Here is a 23355-nt window from a genome sequence, read left to right as displayed (position 1 = left end):
TTTCCAGGAGATGGAATGGACAACTATTCAAAAGCTGTTGAGAGATCCAGTAAATTGAAGACTGAGACTTGACTACTGAATGTAATGAAAGGGTGGTCATGGGCGAATTTGACAAGCCCTATTAGGGAGTAGTTGAAGTAATTGAATATATTTGAAAGAAAGGGTAGGAGTGGAATTAAAGACAGTCTTTAATGATTGGAAGGGTAAATAGTATGCCGAGAAACTTTTATGAGGGCAAACATAACAACATACAAAGGAGTTTCAAAACATTTGTAGAAAAAATGGAATGAAAAGACAAGGGAATTTTTACATAAACTTTTTGGAGCTCACTCATATTTGTATCTCCAATGACAATTATACAATAGAGAAGTTAAATTGAGGATACTGATGAGAAGGGAATTTGTGGTCTGGTTGAATTTAGGATCATTAATTTAAAATGAGACCTTTCAACACAGGGGAATGTTTTTCTTCAGCCACATTCATCTTGTGTTAGTCTGGGTTGACAAGAGAAACAAATTGAGAGACACTCATATGTGTATAAGAAAGAGCTTTTTATAAAGAGAAATTGTATGTTCAGTAAACATCCCAGCCCAGTCCAGCTCAAGTCCGTAAGTTCGATATTAGCACATAAATCCGATATTAGCCCATATGTCCGATACTAGTCCAAAAATTCTTCCACAGACTCACGCAGCACATACAATGATGTCAAAGGCAGGATGATCACAGGCCAGTGGTTGGAAAGTCTTGTGGATCCAGTGGTGGGGGAAGCATTTGAGAGCTGGTGTGGGCCTCCACATGGCTTCTCCAGCTCTAGAGCTCTGGCTCTATCAGAGTAGCTCCATGTGGCTTCTCAACCAGAATTTCTCACAGGAAGAGAGTGTGTGTCTGCCCCTCAGGGAAGAAAACAGGAGTTCCCAGAATCCTTAGAAGAAGGCCATTCCCACACAGAGGTCTCATTGGCTGCAACTTCATTGAAAGGCTAGATTCCACCCCTTCACAAGTTGACAGGAGATTATGTAACTACCACACATCTCATAGCAGGTTCAGGTTAAACAAAATTTAAAAAAAGTTAAAAAGTTTAAGTTTGGAATTTTGCCAAGTAAATACAATGAAGGCAGAGAGTAAGAAATTTGATGGTTTAATGCCAGTGAGTCTTGACTCACCAGATATCATTATGCCCTCCTGAAACCAGGTAAGTCCCTGTGGACTCACCACTATTGCTTGTCCCCATGCAACCATGGCTATAACAAAGGGACTACTTTAACCAATAGTGGGAGTATCTATATTAATATCTTAATACCTTCCTCCACCTCCATCTACTGAAACAATTCTGTGAATGTGATTTGGGAAGTCTTTGTACACAATCTATCTCCTCGAGACACAACAACTAGGCTGTGTGAGATACTTACACACACATTTTTAACAGCGGTCAGGGGCCTAGGAATGTGGGTTTTTTTAACAAGAAAAAAATTTACACAAAAAAAACCCCAGAAACTTCTGACTCTGTATATTAAAAACCTTTGAAAGAATTTGTTCTCATTGAAGTTTTAATCTCAGAATTTTTCAATTAAAAGATTGGCACCATGTTTCCATTCTGAGGAAATTTCAGGATCAAAATGTAAGTCGATGAATTGCACCACAAGTGTGTCTCTTCCCAATATTTCCATCACATTTTCTGCCAACATTTAATGTGCTAATAGAATTACAATATGAGCCAAACAGACTGGCAGGAGGAGGACATTTCTTGGGAGGGCGGGGTGTGTGGAAAAATGTTATTTCCTAAGACATTTATTTAAAAGAAATGTCTACCATTTCACATAAAATAACCTACAATGAGTTTTGATCAATATTTCAGCTAATCTGGGTGCCTTATGAATATGTAAATATGGATGCTTATGTTGTTGTTGTTGTTGTTAAGTGTCACTGAGTCAGATCTGACCACGGCAACCCTGTGCGAAATTGCACAAAACACCTCACCTCCCTGCATCGTCTTTACAATTGTTCCCATGCCTGAACTTGTTGCTGTAGCCAGCGTGTCAGTCCATCTCATTGAGAGCATTTCTCATTTTTGCTGCTGCTCCACTTTACCGAGTATGATGTCCTTCTCCAGGGACAGGTCTCTCCTGACAATATTTCCAAAGTATGTAGTATGAAGTCTTGCCATCCTCACCTCCAAGAAGCACTCTGGCCGTACTAATTCCAAGACGGATCAACTAGTTTGTCCTTTGAGCAGTCCATGGTACTTTCAGTATTCTTTTCCAGCACCACAATTCAAATGCTGTGATTATGCTTATGTCAGACAACTGATTTCCAAAGTCAAACTCTAGGCCACGCATTGCAGCTACTGTTTAAGAGAATCAGTAGTTTCCATATAATGATCATACTGTAGGCTCAGACTACAAATTCCATGAGCCAAATCATTTGACTGGCTTCTCTGTGCTGTGAAAAGATGCACTATGTTGAGCGGACCTTTTCACAACAGGGTCGAGTCTGCTTGGAACTACACGTGGGTGCAGCAAAATATTCACATTAATTATGGAAACTGAATTATGTCAAAAGCACTCATTGGGAAAACTGATCAACATCCATCCCTGGAACATTAAAAACCACGTATAGAAGCAAGTCGGTTAGGGCTTTGAGCTCAGCTTCTCAAAATGAAATCAATCCCATTCAGTATTATATGGTTGACACATTTCTACAGGGACAGCCATTTTGTTAATTGTTGAAATTTGCCCTGGTTGTTTCACAGATTTATACAACCTGTTATTGTCCAAATGCTATCTAAGCTATATAACAAAAATACAGTACTCCATAACTTATTGGCCTCAAAGAAAAAAACATAAACTCACTCCTGAGTCAACTGCGACACATAGCACCCTTATACGACAGATTAGAACTGCCCTGTGGGGTCCTGAGACTTTAAGTCTCTAGCGGAGTACAGTTCATCTTTATCCCTCAGAGAGGCTGGTGAGTCAAACCACTGACCTTGTGGTTAGCAACTCAATGCACAGCCAATAATGTCACCAGGGATCTGATTCAACCATAAGGGAAATGTTAGGATTTTCAAATTAAATCTTTAATAGACAGGTATGATTTCTAATCAAATCCTACTTGTGAAATCTCATATTCCATTCTGTTTGCTCTGCACTGTGTATTCTAGATGCTAAAATGTTTTATGATCTGAATAACTGTTCAAAGTTTTTAAAAAGTAATGAAAATAAAACAGAACATAAGACAGAGAAAATAAGTATCTTTGCAGAATCCACAAAAATATATTAGAAGCTTATTTAATAAAATATTTATTTTTAAATACATTATGAAAACAACAAATATTTTACCATGATAGTATTTGGTCATTGCTCTACTAACTGCTCTGAAAATTCTCTTGTTTCACGATATCTGAATTATCCTACAAAAACAGTCATAACAAATATTAATCTGAGTGGCTATGTAGCTAGACATGCGTGTTGAACGTGTGGGATGTGGCTGAGAGTATCCCTCAAGCGTATGTAGGTTTAGCAGAGGGTACTCTGCAGTTACACAAACTCATGGCACAGTGGCTTACACACTGGGCTGCTAAACACAACGGCAGTCATTTGAAACCCACCAATCGCTCCAAAGGACACAGTTGAGATTTCTTGCTTCCATAAATACTGAAAGCCTCAGAAATCCAAAGGGTTAGTTCTACTTTGTCCAGTAGGGTGGCAATGAGTTGGGATTGACTCTGACGACAGTGAATGACAGCACAGAGAAGGGGAGCGAGTGGGAAAGCAATGAAAACGTCTTAATCATATCTTAACACCTGAAGGACTAAGGCACTGGCTTTGGGGGATTAGAGCCTGAGATAGTTAGGTTTATTGTGCCAACTAGGTTCCTGTAGGAACATGTGGGCGGAGTTTAATCAGGTCGCAGCTTGATTTAAGGGTGACAGAGATAAATGGCTTTGCGACGTTGGCCTCTTTCTCTTTCTCCCTGGTGATCGGACAGTGTGCTGCTGCTGGAACTCGTCCCTTACCTCAGTCATGTGCTGCGCTGCCTGTGGGATGAGCCAACCCGTGGATCTTGTCGCCATGTGTGCATCATTGCTAGAACTTACGGTTCCACCAAGACCTGGTTTGCTATGCTCTTGCACTACTGGAGCCTGCTATGGCTCAACTGCTCATCTTCTTGTTGTTGCCACCACCACCCTGCCAAGTCTGCTGTCTGTGGGCCTGCTCTGCTCATCTTGCCTGAGGGCAGATTCTGCTGTCTGTTTCCTTCACCTTGGACCAGCAGCCTGCATGAGTTGAAGGACCTTCAGTATATTAACTCTTGTAGGAAAGTAAGTTGAGCTGAGCCCTCTGTACTGCTCTGTAGCCTAATTAGCTATTATATTCCTTCTCACTATATAAATCTATCTTTTTATATATATCATCCTAAGTGTCCTGGTTGTGTTACTGAACCCTGCCTAGCACAGGGCTAGAGTCGCAAGGGATATCTAGGAAACTGGCATAAAATTGTTGTGGTAGTAAGATGATTTTATGTTAGCTAGACACTCCTGGCTAGGGAGCCAAACCTGTCATTCTGGCCACAGCTCGATGCTATCTCCTTGGAGGGGGTGGCCTTTCATAAAGAGGACCCTGGAACCCCCGGAACCTCCTTCTGTTTTCCTCTTGGCCCTTCTGTCTGCTGGGCCTGGGTGACTGACCCCCCGGTTGATGAAGTGCTCCCATGTTTCCACCAACCTCAGAGCAGAGTACATGACTCTGTACTCACCGGCCTGGGCCGGCCATCTTCCTGCACAATAGCACATGCTCCAGGATAAAGGGCATCTGCTTTTGCAGCCACCCTTGGACGTTCTAACATTCCCAGGGTGGTGTTGCCCACTTTAGGAAACACTAGGATTATAAGAGCTTGAGAGAGGTCATCTAAGGTAAAGCTATTAGCCTTTCCCTATCCAAAGCAAAGAAGAATGATGAAAATTTTAAAAACTTAAACAATGACTCCAAAGCACTATTGGGCCACACAAACCACAAACTCCCCTGCAATGACACCAGAAGAACAGGATGGTGCTTCTCAGAGCAAAGATGCCTGCTGTGACCTGAGTCACAATGGAAGCAGGTGGACGGACTGACAGAAAAATACGGAACATAATTCACAGTCAGAAAACCGAGCGCATTTCCTGCTCTGATGGAGACTGGTGGAACCTCAGGGACTATAGACCACAGACACCTTTCAATTCTAGAAAGGAACACTATATTTCACATATGAAGTGCGATCTTTCAGCCAAATGATAGACGGCTCTATAAGGTAAACGGCAACACTTCTAAAGAGAACCTTTGCAACCCCCAACCATATGAAGACCAACAAGCCATGTGGGCAGGGAAGGCAGCATTTGCCCAAAAACAAAGCTCGCAAGACAAGGCAGGCAGTGCCAAGAGGAAAAATAACTGGAACCCGGGAACCCAGGGGAGAAATGAGAAGTGTTTCTGACACGGAGGGAATAGCAACTACTGTCACAAGGCAAGATGTTTATAAATTGTCGACTGGGACACTAATTGGCTCTATAAACTTTCACTCGGACCACAAGAAAATGTTCCCCCCTCTGAAAAGGAGGAGAAGAGATATGAGTTGGTATAAAGAAATGTGTGACTCCACCTGCATCTGACACAGATGTCAGACTTTGAACAACTGATTTTAAACATTTACTTCCTAGTGTCTTTTTAAACCATCCGTGAAGATAGGCGGTTCGTGCTACTTAAAATAAGGTGAAAATTAAAGATAAATATTCCCCAGTCCTAGCCAAACAAAAACTGTAAAACCTAACTTAGGAAACCATTAAAAATCAACAAAATTAGACTTGCAAACATTCTAGTGAAGCATATGCTAAGCTGTTTTTTTTCTTCAGGGTATTGAATATTCATTAAATTGTAATTCATATTTCATTTGTACAGTAACCGCTTTAAGAAATGAAAAAGTGAACACGACAATAAGGAAATAAGATATTATCAGCTATTTTTGTGAATTAAGACGGCAAAGGCATCATGAAAATAACATATCAAAAATTATCAACCAAAGTTTGAGAACTATTTCGGGGAGCATTTTTACCACAGACAAGACAGAGCCAAGAAAGACAGCCGTAACGACTCACTGGTACCTAAATGTAAATGATAGAACCAGCTACCAAAGCCTTGAAGGAAAGCACTTTTCCCGGGGAGGGATGATTTGTACTGGCCTCCAGGTGTAATATTATGTGCACTGATGAGCTGATCAACAGAACAGAACTTCTACCCAGCTGTAATCAAGAGTGATTGATGGTCGGGACAAAAAAGTTGATTATCATGACAAGTTTGCTGATGCAGAGAAAATAAGCTCTGCTTGGGAAATGGAAAAAACCTGTTCAGAGACTACCTTCTGAAACCTTATTTATAAAGGAATCTAAGCGAAGGTTTTAAGTTGTATGGATAGCCTGCTATACCTATAAATCTGATCACTCTAAATTTACCATCCATCAATCTCCACATGCTTCCTAAGTAAGGAATTTAAAAGCTCATTTAGGCCCTGTAAAGAGGGAATCACACACATTTGATTTTACTTATGTGATTATTAGAAGATATCTCTGCTTCTCAATACACAAAGTATTGCTGAAAAGCCCGCATGGACGCAGACAATTACATTTTTAGAGCATGCTGATTTCTCGGCTCCCTTCTCCAGGGATGGGGGTTCTCCAAATGGCTGCAACCTTTACCATCATCAGAGTCAATCTACATCAAATCATATTTGGACAGCCAAAGCAGATACCAGAGGCAGTATTTTTCATCTAAAATCAAGTTGGTTAGGCTTGGCAAAGGTAAATCTTCAACCGAATGCTGAGTGTCAGCTTACTGTTTGCAGACAAAAGCTAGAGTGTGTAGAGATCCATTTATTACGAAAGAAGAGATCCACCTTGTTAATTCGCGGTAACAATTCCTAACGCCCTAAAAGCTGTGGAAGCTAAATGTGACGTGTAATTTATAGCATGTCCGGTGTACCGTCATTCTCCCGAGAGAACAACAAACCAATAGCTGCTCCCACACTAAGCTTCATATGAAACTTTTGGTGTGATAAAGGCAAAATGAATGGGTACATAATTTCACTTTTATAGATATTGGGATGTGTGTAATTAAGAAAAGTCAATGTATTTCATTATAATTATGCTAGTTTAAAATCAATATAGAAAAGGGGGACTCAACAGAAGAGAGACGATAAAAAACAGCAACTGTTAAGAAGGAAATGAACCAAAGGGTCACAAAAAACAAAATGGCATCAGAGCACACATTGTTGTGAATTCTTGTTTGTTTAAGTTCCTTTGCTCCTCTGCCCTGGAACAAGCTCCTTTACTGTGTTAGTTTCCAGGATTCTGTGTTGGGTTCTATCAGAAGCTGGAATGGACTATGAGACCATTCAACAACAAAAGGGCAAAGGTCTTCATGGAGCATGCAATGAATGGAATGGAAACAAGGGATTTTAATTCTGAAACTTTCAGTTATTGGTGTTCGACGATGCAGTTTCTACTCTTGGTTTCCTCAGGGTTATTTGTAAATGTCTATTAACATATTGAGTTTTTGTTGTTGTTCTTAGTAGCACTTTGAGAAATGCACATAGTTGGAGAAAGAGATACAAAACCATTGATGAGACGTAGTATGTTAGATAGGCATATGAAGCATATCCCAGGCAACTGGGTTACAGCCATGATTTTATTACAGGGCTAATAAGTATGTCTTCAGTCAAACTGTGAGAGGTTACCGATGTGCTCTGACATCTTCGTGGTAAACTTATGAAGTTGAAATGAGGGGAGTTTTGAAGGCAGTGACACTTGACAATAACCTAAAGTGCAGAGGCTGCTAAAAGGCAAGATTTCAAAATGCAGAATTGAGGTCATGTTTAAGTCTCATTCGATTTCTCATTTTCCTTTGAGGATAGGTGAATTTTCATGTTTAGGTGTAGGTATGACTCCTTTATGGTGGGTGGATTAGGCATTGGAGACAAGGAATCCTGACATTAATTTTTCATCAAAATGTAGCAATTGTTCTAACTGCCCTCGTAGGAAGTGAGACTGAAGCCATTTTCAGATTTCTGTTTCTCTCTTCATTTTCTGGTCACCTGTCGCTCATGAGGGCCCCAATCCTTTGTCATTCCTCGCGGAGTAAGCCAACCCTCAGCCTTGCACAAGTTCCCTGGACTATGACTAGGTTTCTTGCTTCATCTTCTAGGGCAGGGGTCTGAAAACTCTGAGGCAGAAGAAACCATCCTGTCCCTCACAACAATTTAAAATTAGTTGCGAGCCATATATGTATATATTTATAAATACACTTTAATGTAACATAATAAATGCAGCTCTGACAGTTTTATTTTCATTTTCATTTTTACTTCAGAGCTACACGTACGCACCCAAAGAGCCACATCTGGCTCTTGAGCCACAGTTTGCCAGCCGTGGTTCTAATGGATCTGCGGACAACATTTTAGTTCATTCATTTGAAAGCAGACGTCTTGCTTTCCCACAGGAGAACCTCTTGGTGGCCTTCTAAACTTCCATTGTGAAGTCTTGACTCTCGTCTCACTTTTTTCTCACTCAGTCATAGGTGATAGATGAAGAGACAGACTATCAACATACATGCTCTCCCTCTCCAGACAGCACTCCTTTACTTGCCTGCTCAGTGGCTCTCCATTTTGAAAATGTTTCTAGTTTTCAGGACTAGATGAGAGGGCTTCAAAAAGTTCAGGGAAAAATTCCATTCTTGTATAATCCCATTTTTCCACAAACATTCTGAAGCTTGCTGGTATGTATGTACTACTGGCTTCCCCCTTTCATTTCCTTCTTTATTGGATGTTAAACGTTGAATGCCACATTGTCTTAGCTGGAAACTGTCAGCGAATGCCAATGCAAGTCTCAAAATCAAGTTCACTTAGGACGTATCGTTTGAATGAAAAATAAAAGCTCTATGTCATTAGTTCAAAGCCCTGGTTCTAGTCCTCCTTGCTCTGCACCATTTAGAGACTGAAAAACTAAAATAAACATCCTGATGTTTGGTTCCTTTGTCTATGTAACTTTAAGAATGGACAGAATCATCTCTTAGGCATCTCTACTCCCTAATATACAATGATTCTGTGAGTTACTCACCATCCTTCATACAAATAGAAAAACCCCTTAGTTTTAAAGGGTAGGTGTGCATCTAGCTTAAACCCAATCAAACTCTCTGCCACAGAGACAATTGCAACTCACAGGGACCCTGTAGGACAGAGTAGAACTGCTCCTGTGGGCTACTGAGACGGAAACCTCCTCTCTCACTTAGAGTGGCTGGTGGATTCGAACTTCTGATCTGCCATCAAATCAATTCCGACTCATAGCAACTGTTATAGAATAGGGTAAAACTGCCCCGTGGGTTTCTGAGACTAGCTTTTCATGGGAGTAGAAAGCCTTGTCTTTTTCCTGAGGAGTGGATGGTAGTTTGGAACTGCTGACCTTGTGGTTGCTAGCCCAACTCATAACCACTACTCCATTAGATCTAAATCAACATCCCCCCTCCTTTCAAGTCTTTTCCATGTCTAAAAGAAATTAATAGAAAAGTAAATGTTATTTTGTGTTTCTGTTTTTGTACACGTATGAAAAAAGCAGCCCAGAGAAACAAACTGCATTTTAAAGAGGTCTTTTTTCACAGTCCTTTCCATTCATTCTGTCCCCAGAGGAAACACTAGATTACCAAAGTCTGATTCATGTGAGTTCTGAGTTATCCCAATCGGTGCATTTTGATTTTAAAAGCCTTGCAATAGAACACACTGCTTAATAAAGTAGATTCTTTTACCCTGGGCTGGCTCATTATTTTCTTGAAATCTCTAACAGCCAGAACCAAATTTCTTACTTGGTCCTCTTGTTCAAGCTTCATTTTCAAAAAAGTCCCACTGAGCCATGGGCTCCACTCACCAACTGTAAACTAGCGAAGTTGAAGGACAAAATGGGTCTCAAATGAACCCTCCAAACGTAAGTCCTCCAGAAGCGACTTCTCAGTCACTGGTTTCAAAGGCTACCCCAGCCCACGGAACATTGCCACACACCCCAGAGCAAACGCCTCACACAGGGCTGACCCCGACAGCCTAGGGGAACATCCTCCACTTCCTGATCCTGTGGCTCCTTTCATGGAAATGGAAAGGCCCTGTCAAAGAGCTTCCTTTGAAGAAGAACAAGGACCTGCTGGGAGAGCCATGGTGTCAAACCTAACCTCTGAATAGCTCTGTGAATTCTGGAGACAGAACACACGCTTTCATGAAAGCACTGCTGCACAGCCAGCTGTAACTTTATCTTTAAACTGGGTCTCCCAGAAGAGCCTGGGGGACATAGCAGCCGCAACAGACTTAAAGAGGTTGGGGGTTCTTAACAGATGAGGATTTTTCCAAGAACAAGTTGTTCCTGCATTTTTTTAAGTGTAAAGATTTCTCAGGAGTGAATACATCTTCTTATGATGTAAATTATGGGGCAAAAAAAATGTTAATGTGACCGTTGACTAACCAAAAGTTTGGTTGGTTCAAATTTACATGGAAATCATTTTCTGGAAAAATCTTAGAGACCTGATTCTGTAAAACCAGCTATTGAAAAACCCCACTGAGCACAGGGGCCACTGTGATTCGGAATCTGATCAATGACAATTGATTTCAGATCTAAATACGAAATACACCAAAACACTAAATACAAACACTTTAAACAGGCTGGAATGCCATTCCATACTTGATTTCAAGCTGTGATATTTCTTAAGAAGTAACTGGTCAGGGCTGTGGGGAGAAAGTGATCATTGCTTGGTTTACCCCATAAAATGATAATGGTCTTTCACTTTACTTCACTGTACAGTGTATACCCCAAATGTTTACATATGATATTTTATCTAATCTCTACAAAATCACTGGAAAGAATGACTTGTCATTTTAAACGAGATGTATGTATCCTGTGGTTTTGAAAAAATAGGCCCAAGGTAACACAGGCATTTAAGCCCAAGCAAGTGGCACCATGGTTACTAAGCTGCTAACTGTAAGGTTGGCAGTTCAAAACTCTCAGAGGCTCCATGGGAGAACAAAGGAGGTCTGTTTCCTAAAGATGATAGCCCTCAAGGGGCAGTTCCACTCTGCCACGGAGGTCAGTGTGAGTTGAAAAAAAGAAGTCAGCAATACCTAACAACAGCAATATGTCTAGACAACTAGTTGTCTAGTTCTAAATCCAGTGATTTTTCTGCATAGGGACTGCTTTCAGGTTTGGAATTAGATTCCCATCCTGTATACTTAGATTTCTATTAACCGATCTCCTAGGAGATGCAATAAAATGCTAACCTCTGAATGTTAGGGTAATAATATCGACAACAACTGCTAGAGTTCTCTGTAGACATCAGGCACTGCTAAAGACTCAAAATAGGCAAATGCTATTTAGAAAATTGAAACTGAGGTTTCAAAATGAAATTTTAATTTTAGACAGACCATCATATATATACATAATATATCATATATATGTATATATATCATATAATATATATTAGATACAAATATATATATACATATATATATATTAGATGCAAACCATTTCCTTCTTCGTGATGAAATTAGAGCATGAATATAAAAGGAAATTTGGAAAAAGGTGAGAGAATAGTTCTTTGATCCCAATACAACAGTGATTTCTAGTTGTTTTTGTCCTGCTACATAGAAACATATTCTATACACATCAGCCCCAGGAAAACAGCAGATTTAAATTTCAAAAAATGCACCTTAAATATGTGATATTAAGAAAGTCCAATAATGTAATTGAGTTTTGGGTATCAAAAAAATCAAACAAAAATATTGGCATCTTCATCATTATGTTATATTTAGTTATATGAACTTGATGCAGAGTTTAACTTTACTAAATTTTTTTATTTCTAAATTTGAGATTAATAATCATGATTTGTTTTTGTAATCTCATTAGAAACGTTTTTAATCATATATATATTATGTATCATCCCATAGATTTGAGCCTTTTAAACAAAACTGCTTGTTTTTGTTTCCCCATACTAATAGACCCATAAAGTAACTAATACTTGACAGTTCTGAGTTTAAAATGGCATGCTGCTACTTTGATATATTCAGTCATTTGAATTTATACTTACATATTGAATGTGCATTGCTTGCAAAATAGGATATTTCTGAATACGAATGATACCATCTCAAAGAGCTCAAGAGTTGATATGAGGGAGGGTTGACTAGTGAATGAGTTTCTATAACAGCTATTGTTACACCCAGCGAATTCCATAAAGGAAAGGACCTCAAGTCTTCCTTCGAGGAAAGCCTGACATAGCAGGATGCACAAGCCCAACTTGCCCTGTTATTGTGATACCCACTGGCTGAACAGAGGATGGATGCCCTGCGCATGTTAACACTTGATGTGGAGTCAGCACCGAGTTGATCACTGACTTACTCTGACAGCTACTGGCTATGTGGCTTTGCACAAATCACCCACATCCTCTGCACCATTGTTTTGGAATGAAAATAAAGATTTGTTCTGCTCTGGGCCTATTATCAAATCCTATGGTTAGAAGGTTATGTATACTAACTGAAAAATGCTATGATTTTATGATTTTTTTCTTATAAGTTAAGTCTACTCAATGGCAATGTGTAGCTTGGAAATTGCGATCTTCTTTTCCTTTCTATATACAATCATTGAGTACCCATTCTCTACTGCACTGAATAACCTTAAATTCATGCTGCCCTTGATACAAGCTATCTTCCAAAGGCACGATAGCTTATTAAGTTACAGAGGCCACCTGGTAATTTATATTTATTTTAAGGTGTTGATAAAATAATTGAACAAATTTCAACCTTCAGTTTCTGATTGGACACTTTTTGCATAACCTTATGTATGCTTCAAGAAAAGGCCTTTACTATGGTGTACAATCTGATTCCAAGTACATAAAATGCAATCTATGCCATTTAATTAGGGATCTGTATAGTCAGACATGGAAAATGTTATGCAGCACAGGAATCATGCCAAATCAGAATGTTTATAATATGAATGGTTAAAATAAACAACTAAAAACTTGGAGAGGAAATAGAATTTCCATGGTCCAGAAATGAAAAGAACTACAAGCTACTATTTTGATTGGAAGAGCAAGATGCTTTGAAATGTAAAAAGGTTCATGAGACAAAAATTCTTTCCTATGTAATAGAAGAATCAACTAAGTGAATCACAGTGTTACTTCTCCAGCAAAATTCTAGGTTTAAGAGAGAAAAAGGAAGACAAATTACAGACTTATCTAAAACGACCAAAATGGCATAGCATTTGTAGTGGAATTAGCAAGTTTTTTCTTGGGGTTAACACGATCTAACATGATATCTATTATAATATTATATATTACATTAGATGTGTATATATATATGCATGTATGTATATATAAAGGGGATTCAAAAGGTATATGGAAAAATACCATTAACTATTAATTCTACCTTTCTATGAAATTTTTTGAAATATCTTCTATCCCAATTTTGGTTCTTTAAATCAGGCTTATAATCTTATAAATGGACATATCCAATTGACTTAGGTACTCAACAATTAAATATTTTACAAAACTTGGATTTATGACCTTTTCCAGTCTGTAAGTAAATAAATCTTATATTTCCAATGTAATTAGTCCTCTTATTTACAAAATAATGCTACAGAATCATTCCTAAATTCTCTAAGGAAGTTTCAATTCCCGCATTTCAATTCTGAAATGATCTTGCTTTGTTTATAAAACATCCTTAAAAAATTGCTATACCATTTATAAGTTTAACCACACTGAGTCTTCCTATTAAAAGTAAATTTTCAATTTTTAAACTTAGTACTCTGTAATGAGATTAAATTTAAGGTTCAAGAGAAAGAAATATATAAAGATAATCAACTCACAGATGTCTACTCTATATAGAGTCTATATAAGGTCTTATATAAATTAATGTATATAACATAGTGAGAGTCTATATATACTACAGAGCCTATATAAACTGGATGCATAAAAATGCATTGGTGTACAGTATCGCTCATTCACCCACTGCTCTCCAGTCCATGCCAACTCACAGAGACGCTATAGGACAGGGTGGAACGTCTCCTGTGAGATTCTGATACTGGGCTGAGCAATTAACTGATGACCTCAGGTTGTCAGAAATTCAGTTCAAGTTTAAATCTGATATCTGTGCTAGGGAAAATAATGGCCTCCTCCAATTCTCTATCTCCTAATCCCTGAAACCTATTATACATTGTATTTCTGGGAAAGGAGAATTAAAGCAGCAGGTGAAATTAATGTTGTTAGTCAGCTGATCATAAAGGAAAGTGATTCTCCTGCATCACCGAGGTCGAATGTAATCATGAAAGTCTAGAAGTGTGGAAGGAGGAGGCAAAAGCGTAAGTGTTGGGCTGGCTTCAGGTGACAAGGGCTCCACTGTCCGTTACTGGTTAAAAGGGAAGAGAAGGCCAAGAGCTGAGGTTGACAGACAGTCGCTGGGAGCTGGAAAAGTTCAGGACATAACATTTTCCCTGAACCAACAAGAAGAACAGAGACCTACGAGCACCTTTTTTTTTTAGCCCAGTGAAAACCATTTTGTACACCTGACCTCCAGAATTGTAAGATAATGAATGTGTCAAAGCTGTGAAATGCACAAAATATGTTTGATTATAACATCGTAAATGGGTGCAAAGAAGTCTAAGTTGCACTGAAGTACTGGAAAAAACACAGCTCCGGGGATGGATGAAATGTCCATTGAGATGCTTCAACAAGCAGATGGCGATGCAACACGGGAAGTACTCGCTCATCTGTGAAGAGATGCATATTTGCACCCATCCCTAAGAAAAGTTACGCAACCAAATGTGGAACTTTATTGGAAATTATCACAAATATCACACAGCAGAAGAGATTCATTGAAGATAATTTTTAAGGCGTTGTAGTGATACATGAACAGAGAATTGTCAGAAATCCAGCGTGAATTCACAAGAAGACATAAAGTGCTGGTATCAGATAGGTCTTGGATGAAAGCAGAGAATATCAGGAAGATTTCACATTAACTTTGGCCAAGTATTCAATTGTGTGGACCTATAACAAATTATAGATAAAGTTACAAAGAATGGGAATTCCAAAACACTTAATTTTGCTCATGTGAATGTGTACATAGACCACAAGGTAGTTCCGCGAACAGAACAAGGGCTACTCTGTGGTTTAAAATGAAGAAAGTTGCGTGTGAGGGCTGTGTCCCTTCACCATACTTATAAACAGTGTGCTGAGAAAATTATCCAAGGGCACGGCCTCATGATTACAGAAAGATTCATTAACAACTTGCAAGATACAAAGGACACACGTTGTCCTGCTGGAAATGAAGAAGACTTGAAGCACTTACTAATAATGAAGATCAATGACTAGAGATTTCAGAATGGATTGCACCTCAACATAAAGAAAACAAAAATTCTCCCAACTTTCCCATTACGTAACATCATGAGAAATGGAGAAAAGTTTGGAGTTGTCAAGGATTTTATTTTACAAGCAATGGCCATGGTAGGAACAGTCAAGAAAACAAATGCAGCATTGCATAGGGAAAATGTACAGAAAAAGACCTGTTTATAGTGCCAAAACGCTGGCGCCTTACTTTGAGCACTAAAGTAAGTATTACTGAAGCCCTGGGACTTTCATGGTGTTGTACTGTGTGCATGTGAGAGCTGGACAATGCGGTAAGAAGACTGAAAGGGTACCGATGTCTTTGAATGAAGGTGTCTGTGAACAACATTGAAAATACCAAGAACTGTCGGAAGCATGAACAAGTCTCTCTTGGATTCTTCCAAAGTGGATTCAGCCAGAGTGATGCTTAGAAACAAGGATGGTACAATTTCATTTCATGTAACTTTGACATTTTTCTCGGAGCAACCAGTCCCTGAAGAAGGATATCGTGTTTGGCAAAATACAGGGTCAATGAAAAAGAGGAAGCTCCTCAATGAGATGACTGACAGTGTTGGCAACAATAGGTTCAAGCATAATAATGGTTTTGAGGATGGCATTTGACTGGACCATGTTTCATTCTACTGTGCAAAGGCGTGCCATGAGTCGGAACCAACTCATTTGCACCTACCAACAACTAATCTGCTTTGGGTCAGCCACTAAATGTGAGTAGTTTGTTCTAGCAGGAATGGCAACCTAGTTAAGAGCAAGCCTGCAATTGTTTGGTTAAAACACATCCTAATGGCACAAAGCCCTCATTTTACCACATGCATAATGGGTTTGAAAGCAAACTTTAGGGAATAATATGCTGATTGGCTCTGCTGTTAACTGCTTCAGAGTCAGATCCTGCCTCACGAAGGACAGTGGTGGCAGATTGCTGTGATTCACCCAGAAGATTTTCTTGGTGACTTTTTGCAGTAAATCACCAGGCTTTTATTTCTAGTCTCTTTTAGTCTAGAAACTGCTGACATATTGCGGGTGGTGGTGCATAAAATACATTAGCGAGAAATCAAACTTGGTTCTTTTGCACAGAAGGTAAGAATTCTAACACTGAATCACCACTGTCTCCCAGTTTTCTCTAATAAAAATGTATTGATTATTGTCTCGCCTCTAAACTGGATTAGCATCCTTGTTACTTTCTCACCAAGGAAAATAACTCAGTTAATAGTATGTATATAAATAAGTTTGCTTGTTATAGCATCTCTAACAATATTTCTAAAATGCTCAAAATAGCATTTTGATATCCAGCTAAAAATACTAGAAACCATTGTATTGAGATGGTTTGTAATCTATCATTAGAATATATTAACCATAGGACCACTGGAATTAATTAACCATAAGGCATATATATATAAATATAGATAGGTAGATAGCTATAGATATAAATATATAGAGAATTATTGTGTTCATTAGAAGATTGGACTTCATGATCTTGAAGTCACTTTCTGACTCCTGGTTCACAAGAAGTTTCCTTAGTAAAGAGGAAAATATTTATTGACAATATCATTACTGGCAGACGCAGGTACTTGAAATAACCTTGCTATAAGGATTGAATATGAGGGTCATGGTATATGGCTCCCGAGAGACCTCTGCATCACTCCGTATGTGGTTTCAGCGTGGAAAACCAGTAAGCTTTAAGGACCAAGGGACCCATTTAAAATAGCAGCTACATAACTACAAAGGGGATTTACAACGTGCATGGAACAAAGTTTAAAGACAATGCCATTTCTGACTCCCATCAACAGCGTTTAGAAACTATCAACATTGCAGCCATTGCATGCAGAACTTTTCTTTTCATGCTGGAAGGATTGTCTCGTCCTCTTGCTATAAGAAATTCTTCCATAACACTCATCACTTGGAAGTATTTTATGGTTAATAAATTGAACACTCTGGAGAATTTCTTAAAGTTCAAATTAAATCAGGATGTTCAAAATTAAGCATCAGGATGTTCAAAATTAAGCAAATGAAAAACTTTCTTTTGAATAAATCGCTACAAATGTTTGGTGTATTCTGTTTCATAGCAGCAAATAGCATTCCTGTGTCAGCAGACACAGATATATAACAATCAGCTTTCTTCTTTTTAAAGCCATCAGAAGAAATTGTATAAAACTGCCAGATAGATTATAGTAGTAATAACTATAGTTCATTTGACAGTCATAATCTCTGTGAAACAGGGGATGTGCTTCTCGTGGATGCAATAAGACCCTTGTACCACATAGATTGCCTGCGCCTGACTGTCTAGTATCCGAGGCTCATTACCAAAGAGGGCAGTTAGAGAAGTTACTTTACTAGAGAGACTAAAGATTATCAGATGGCTTCACATTCTCTGCAGTCCAGATATGTTTGGTTATCTCGGAGAAAATAATGGTATCTTGGCGAAGATCCTTCTGAGAGGCAAAGCCTCTCAAAAAAGCCTCAGGAGTCTATGCTTGCCACTCCGCATCACTCAGTGACTTATTTTTAATTCTGGTCTCCAGAATCATAAGATGTAAATAAATCAGATTTGATGGGACAATATTTTTATATTGTCCAAGAACCAAAATTACTTTCACTCTAATATATGTAGACCCCTCCTTAATCAAAGTACTGCCAAGTACTGGTCAGACCTACAAACGCCTCTCTGCCTGTCATGTTCTCCAATTAAGTTTTATTCTGTTGGGCCTTGTGTATTTTGAGACCTTTCAGAACCCTTGCTAACATACTAATACTCCTAGGAGAGTAACTCAAAAACACCAATATAAATAAAATGAAGGATACCACGGTTGACCTAGAAAGGAGATTGACAAAGTCAAAATCTTGGCCGAGAAATTATCTGTGATCTCTCTTATTTCAGAGGTGTGACCTATTGCCAGTTTACCTGTGCCTAAATTTGGCAAAATGTATTACTTAAATGTAGTATTTCCAGGAGATTAAAAAGCATCATTTAATTCTCAGTGTGTAAGATTGTAAAAGTATTTTTCTCATAGTAGGCTTGAATAAAAATGTTCAAAATGAAAGCACAGAGGAGTTAAAATTTTATCTTTGAATTTGGCATGCTCAGTTATTGGAAAAAATGTTTAAGAAATCATTTCTCCTGCAAGATTAGGACAGCATAATACATTTTCTTAAAAGTGAATACGAAATGATAAACTTACATCGGAATTAAATCTCAACTGGCAAATGTTGCATGATATGATTTGCTTTCTTCGATGAGGAAGGGGAACTCCGAATGTATGATTGATTACAGCTTTCTGAATCGGGTCCATCTGTAATAAGGGGAAAAAACCAAAAACAACTCACAACCAATAGACAGAAAGCTTGTCAGTTCCATTAGACTGTTGCCTATTTCATTAGAGACCCAATCTGTACAGCTTCAATCTACTACTTACATAATGACCATTTTTATTCTGAGAAACAGCATTTGTACTTTCTTAGAAAATAGAGAACAATGAACCCAAAGCTCAGTACGATAAGGATATGATAAATGGACCCATTAGAATCTGCATACTAACCATTTTTCTCATTTAAGATCAGCAATTGTCTCAGTTTGCTAAACCTTCGGTATAATTAAAGTTATTATCAAAACTCCCATTATTGCTAATGCCAGCAACCTTAACAGGGAGTGAGTCTCCATCATTGCCACCTAAAGGACCTCACAATCCATGTGGTCTGTGGAAGAGCTATTAAAATAAATACCACCCCATTTTCAAATATTAGCCTCCTGCTATAGCTGGTATCCTGAGAATACAGTATCTAAATTCTGTTTTCCAAGGGCTTAGGTAAACAGAACAGTCAAGCAATTAAGTTAAGTAGCCATTTCCTGACCATCTAACATACACTGCTAGCCTACGGGCATTTTACGTGGGGTTCTGAGTCCATCTCAGAGGTCTATACTCTCTCCCAGTCTCACTGAAAGGAATGGTGAAGCAATGGCTGAACATGGTGTTGAAATCCAGCCCAGTAAAGCCAAACGTGTCCTCACCAAGCTTCAGTCCATTTCAGTGGTTCTCAACTCTTAATATCAGATCATATTTCCAAGCTCCGACTTCATGTGCACCATCTTTGCTCGTTGGTGTCTAACCCCTAAAGTGATGATGAGATTTCAAAGAGACAATTCATGAAAGTTCTTTAGCACAGGGAGTGCCGGGTACACTAAGAAGCCCATAAATGCCGGTGGTTCATTGATCTCTACTGCAACCCAAGTGATGATCAGCGGTCACTAGCATCTCCTACTCCGACAGCGGGACATTCCTGCACACCACACATTTTTCACATGATCAGAGCATCATAGCATTTCCAAAGGACTTCATTTCATACCAGGTAGAGCCATGTTTCTTCATACCTAAAACTTTAGCTATTAGCTATAAAGTTCAGGGACAGCCAGCACAGTGAGTTGCAATAGCTCAGACGTGATCTTTGGCTCACCAGAAAGTTAGGATTGTGTCTAATATTCAACTTTGATAACATATTATAATTTATTAATTCTCCTAAAATAGTAAATGCCTAATTCTACCTACAATTCATATTTCAAATCATTAGAACAAGGTAATTTAGAAGTTCTCTCTATTGCCAGGTTGGAAAATGCTTTGACGTCTCGGTTTACCTAACTTCGATTGCCTGCATTGTTAAGGCGCCCCTAGTAGCACAGCGATTCAAAAGCTCTGCTCTTAGCCAAAAGGTTGGTAGTTTGAATTCATGAGCCACTCAATGGGAGAAAGAGATGGCCTTCTCCTGCTCTAAAGATCAAAGCCTTGGAAATTCTATGAGGCAATTCTGTCCTAGAAGGTCACCAACCCTCAGAGTCAACGCCACTGCAATACTGCAATGGGTATGAGGATGTTGTTGCTGTTGTATATTCTTGGGACCTTGAATACTGCTCTAAATAATAACAAAAACAATAGTAAAAATCATAATACTCCACATGTATTCAGTGCTGATTCCGTTGTAGATGATTGACAGGTGTAAGTTTCATGGGCCATGAAGAACTCCTGGGTATATCCATTTGAATTTTCTACTATCCCTTTAAGTGTTTTATCTCATGGTAATTCTTGCCCAGATTCTGGATGACAAATCAGTCTGTCTCCCCAAATTTTCAGGTCATTTGTAGATATTAATTCTAGAATTCTCTTCGCCTTCCTGGTGACATACACCATACTTCCTTTGAAATTATTTTTAGAGGTATAATTTATATCCAATAACATTTTACATGCAGATGTAATTTTAAGAATCCTCTTTGGTGAGATAAAAATGGCATCATCATCTGAGTTATCATCTCTAACTCACTGCCATCGGGTCTATCCCGACTCATGAACACGGGAGAACTAAATCCCTTGGGAGGTTTCTGAGACTGTAAAGCTCTATTGGAGTAGACAGCCTCCTCTTTTTTCAGAAGTTATCATTCAGAACACTTTCATTCCCCCAATAATTCTCTCCCGACCCTCTGCAATCAATTTCTGCATTCTGTCTTCAAACCTGGGACTGCGGATCTGCTGCCCCTCTCTATTCGCCTTCTCTAGAGTTTCATAGCAACAGAGTTGTACAAGACACCACTGTCTTTTGTGTGCCTGTTTTTGCCCCACTCAATATAATTCATTTGAGATTTGCCCATGTTGCCCTATGTTCCAGTAGCTATACCATTGTATCGTTGAGTCATATACTTTTGGAGCTCAGGAGGGTGTCAATGGTTAACCACATGGCTGTTATCCCTGAGGCTGTTGGCTCAGTGATGTATCTCCAAAAGGCTGCCGCCATTGAACACCAGGGGGAGCACAGCTTGACTCAGACTCCTGGAGTTGGGATCCACTGGTTGGCAACTACCATCTGTTCTATTTCTACCTCATGAGCACTTGAGGTATTTTAGGCAATTCTTGGATCATTTCAATTCTGTATATAATATCTACTATTATTTCTTAGTGAAACATTTTAGTTGCTTAATCCAAAGGTTAAAAAGTAATGTAAAATGACAGCCTCTCCATTGCTTAACTTGGTCTGGCTACACTACAGGCTAGCAGCATGAAAGGCCCTAGGGGAAGGAGGCAAGCTTCTCTACGCATACTCCAATTGTCCCACTGTAGCTAAATTGCCAATCCTGCCTCAAGGCACCCAAGTTCTGAGAAAGCACAGTTTGAAAAGCCAGCAGCCACACAAAGTGCAAATGTAGCTCATTCTGCTTCCCACTGTAATTCTGACACTGCTTTTAAAATGGCATCACACAACTTCCAGGACAACAACCACAGAGCACTCTGGGGGATAATTATCCCTTCAGCCAACAGCTGAAAGAAAAATTAAAAGCAGAAAGAGGTCGCTGACTTAAAGGTAGTTGCCTCATCATGTTCCCTGGCATCTGTTCTCTGCATAAATGGGGCTCACTTTTATTAAGGGCCCAGGTGAATTATGGCTATAATCCATTAAGAAATATTAAGGTCCTTTTATACTGATACTTTAGAATAAAAATGCACAACATATTTAAATCAAAGATGCTCTCTAAAAATCTGTAATGCTTAGTTTTTATCATTGATAGGCAGAATATTATTTTGGTCTTTTAGTAATGCTAGAGAAGCAGTGTCCATATTCAATTCAAATTTGTGTAGGAGGTATTTTGGAACTAGACACTTCATGCAAATGTGGCATATTTTCTAGATTTAATTCTTTTGTTTGAATTGAATGATGTTCTGATTACTTTGGCTATGAAATCAGATTTCAAAATGCAAAGTGGTATATCCTTCAGAGACAATTTTATTTCCCAGTATACTTAAAGGAAGATGGAAAGAAGACACACTTAACTGAATTATGTTTAAAAGATGAATTTCAGAAATGATAGTCACACGTAAAGACTTAATTATCTTTTTTATTATTTTAGGAATCTAGCAAAACAAAATGATAAATGTTTAACTCTTTGTTAATGAACATAAATCATATCGCCTAGCTAACGCATGTTCTTGCCAGTGGCTGCCAAGTTCATTCTGACTCGTGGCCACCCCTTGTGTAGAGTCGAACTGTTCTGTTCCACAGGGTTCGCCAGTGTTTTCCATTTCAAGAGAAAGTCCCCTTACAGCCTTACCTCCAATGCTCATATGGATGGTACAAAACTACGAGCCATTGCATGTTTAACAATTTGTTCTAGCTGTGACCGAGCTAATACATAGCCCACAGCCATCAAGTCAATTCCTGCTCATGGTAACCCTATCTAGGGTTTCTGAGACCATGTGTTAACTGCAGCAGATGGCCTCCTCTTTCTTAGACAAAGCAGTTGTTAGGTTTAAACTTCCAACCTTGCTATTAGTAACCCAAGGCCCAGTCCACAGTGCTACGAGAGGCCCTTGGTCAATACACACACACATAAACATTTATATCAAACCATGTATAATATTCAATTATGAGAGGGGTATGTCTGAATAATTACCAGTTATACTGTTCATTTCTTAAACTGAAAACAGAGCCCTGGTAGCTAACCACAAGGTCAGAAGTTCAAATTCACCACATGCTCTGTGGGAGAAAGATGAGGCAATTGCCTTTAAAATCCTACATAGGATGTAAATGAGCCATAATTAACTCAATAGTAATGAATTGTAGTTGATAGTTAATTAAGTGTTACCTGCTTATGTATCTTAAAGTATTATCTACTATTAAATTAAGGACCAAACCCAAAGCTACTTTGATCACTTGACCCAAGATCATTATAATAAAATATTTTATTTAAAAGAAAGTCTCATGGGCTAGGTTTCTCTCCATGAATTACTAGACTGCATCTGTCAAAAAAAATATCACACCTTATAACCTGTGTACATATCAAGTAGTGTTTTTCTATAAAAATCTACCTCGAGATATGCTAATACATATTATAAACCAGGGGGGAAAAGGCATTTTGTAATCAAATAAGTTGTAGGGAACCTAGTGA

General features: G+C 38.7%; 1 protein-coding gene across 5 annotated transcripts in view; it reads right to left on the bottom strand.

Moving 5' to 3' along the window:
• The window catches only part of ZNF385D (zinc finger protein 385D), an 849687-nt gene that overhangs the window by 121267 nt on the left and 705065 nt on the right, over positions 1-23355 (bottom strand). For all 5 annotated transcript variants that reach the window (XM_045297460.1, XM_045297459.1, XM_045297461.1 and 2 more), the window contains exon 3: positions 18614-18724. In XM_045297460.1, coding sequence (XP_045153395.1) covers positions 18614-18724 — 111 coding nt within the window. The remainder of the gene's footprint in view (positions 1-18613; positions 18725-23355) is intronic.

Source organism: Echinops telfairi, unplaced genomic scaffold (assembly GCF_000313985.2).
Source record: "Echinops telfairi isolate 266 unplaced genomic scaffold, ASM31398v2 ScPeMD7_7420;HRSCAF=8458, whole genome shotgun sequence".
Lineage (NCBI taxonomy): Eukaryota > Metazoa > Chordata > Mammalia > Afrosoricida > Tenrecidae > Echinops > Echinops telfairi.
Note: the sequence above shows the minus strand (reverse complement) of the source record. Positions and strands in the feature narration are given on the sequence as shown.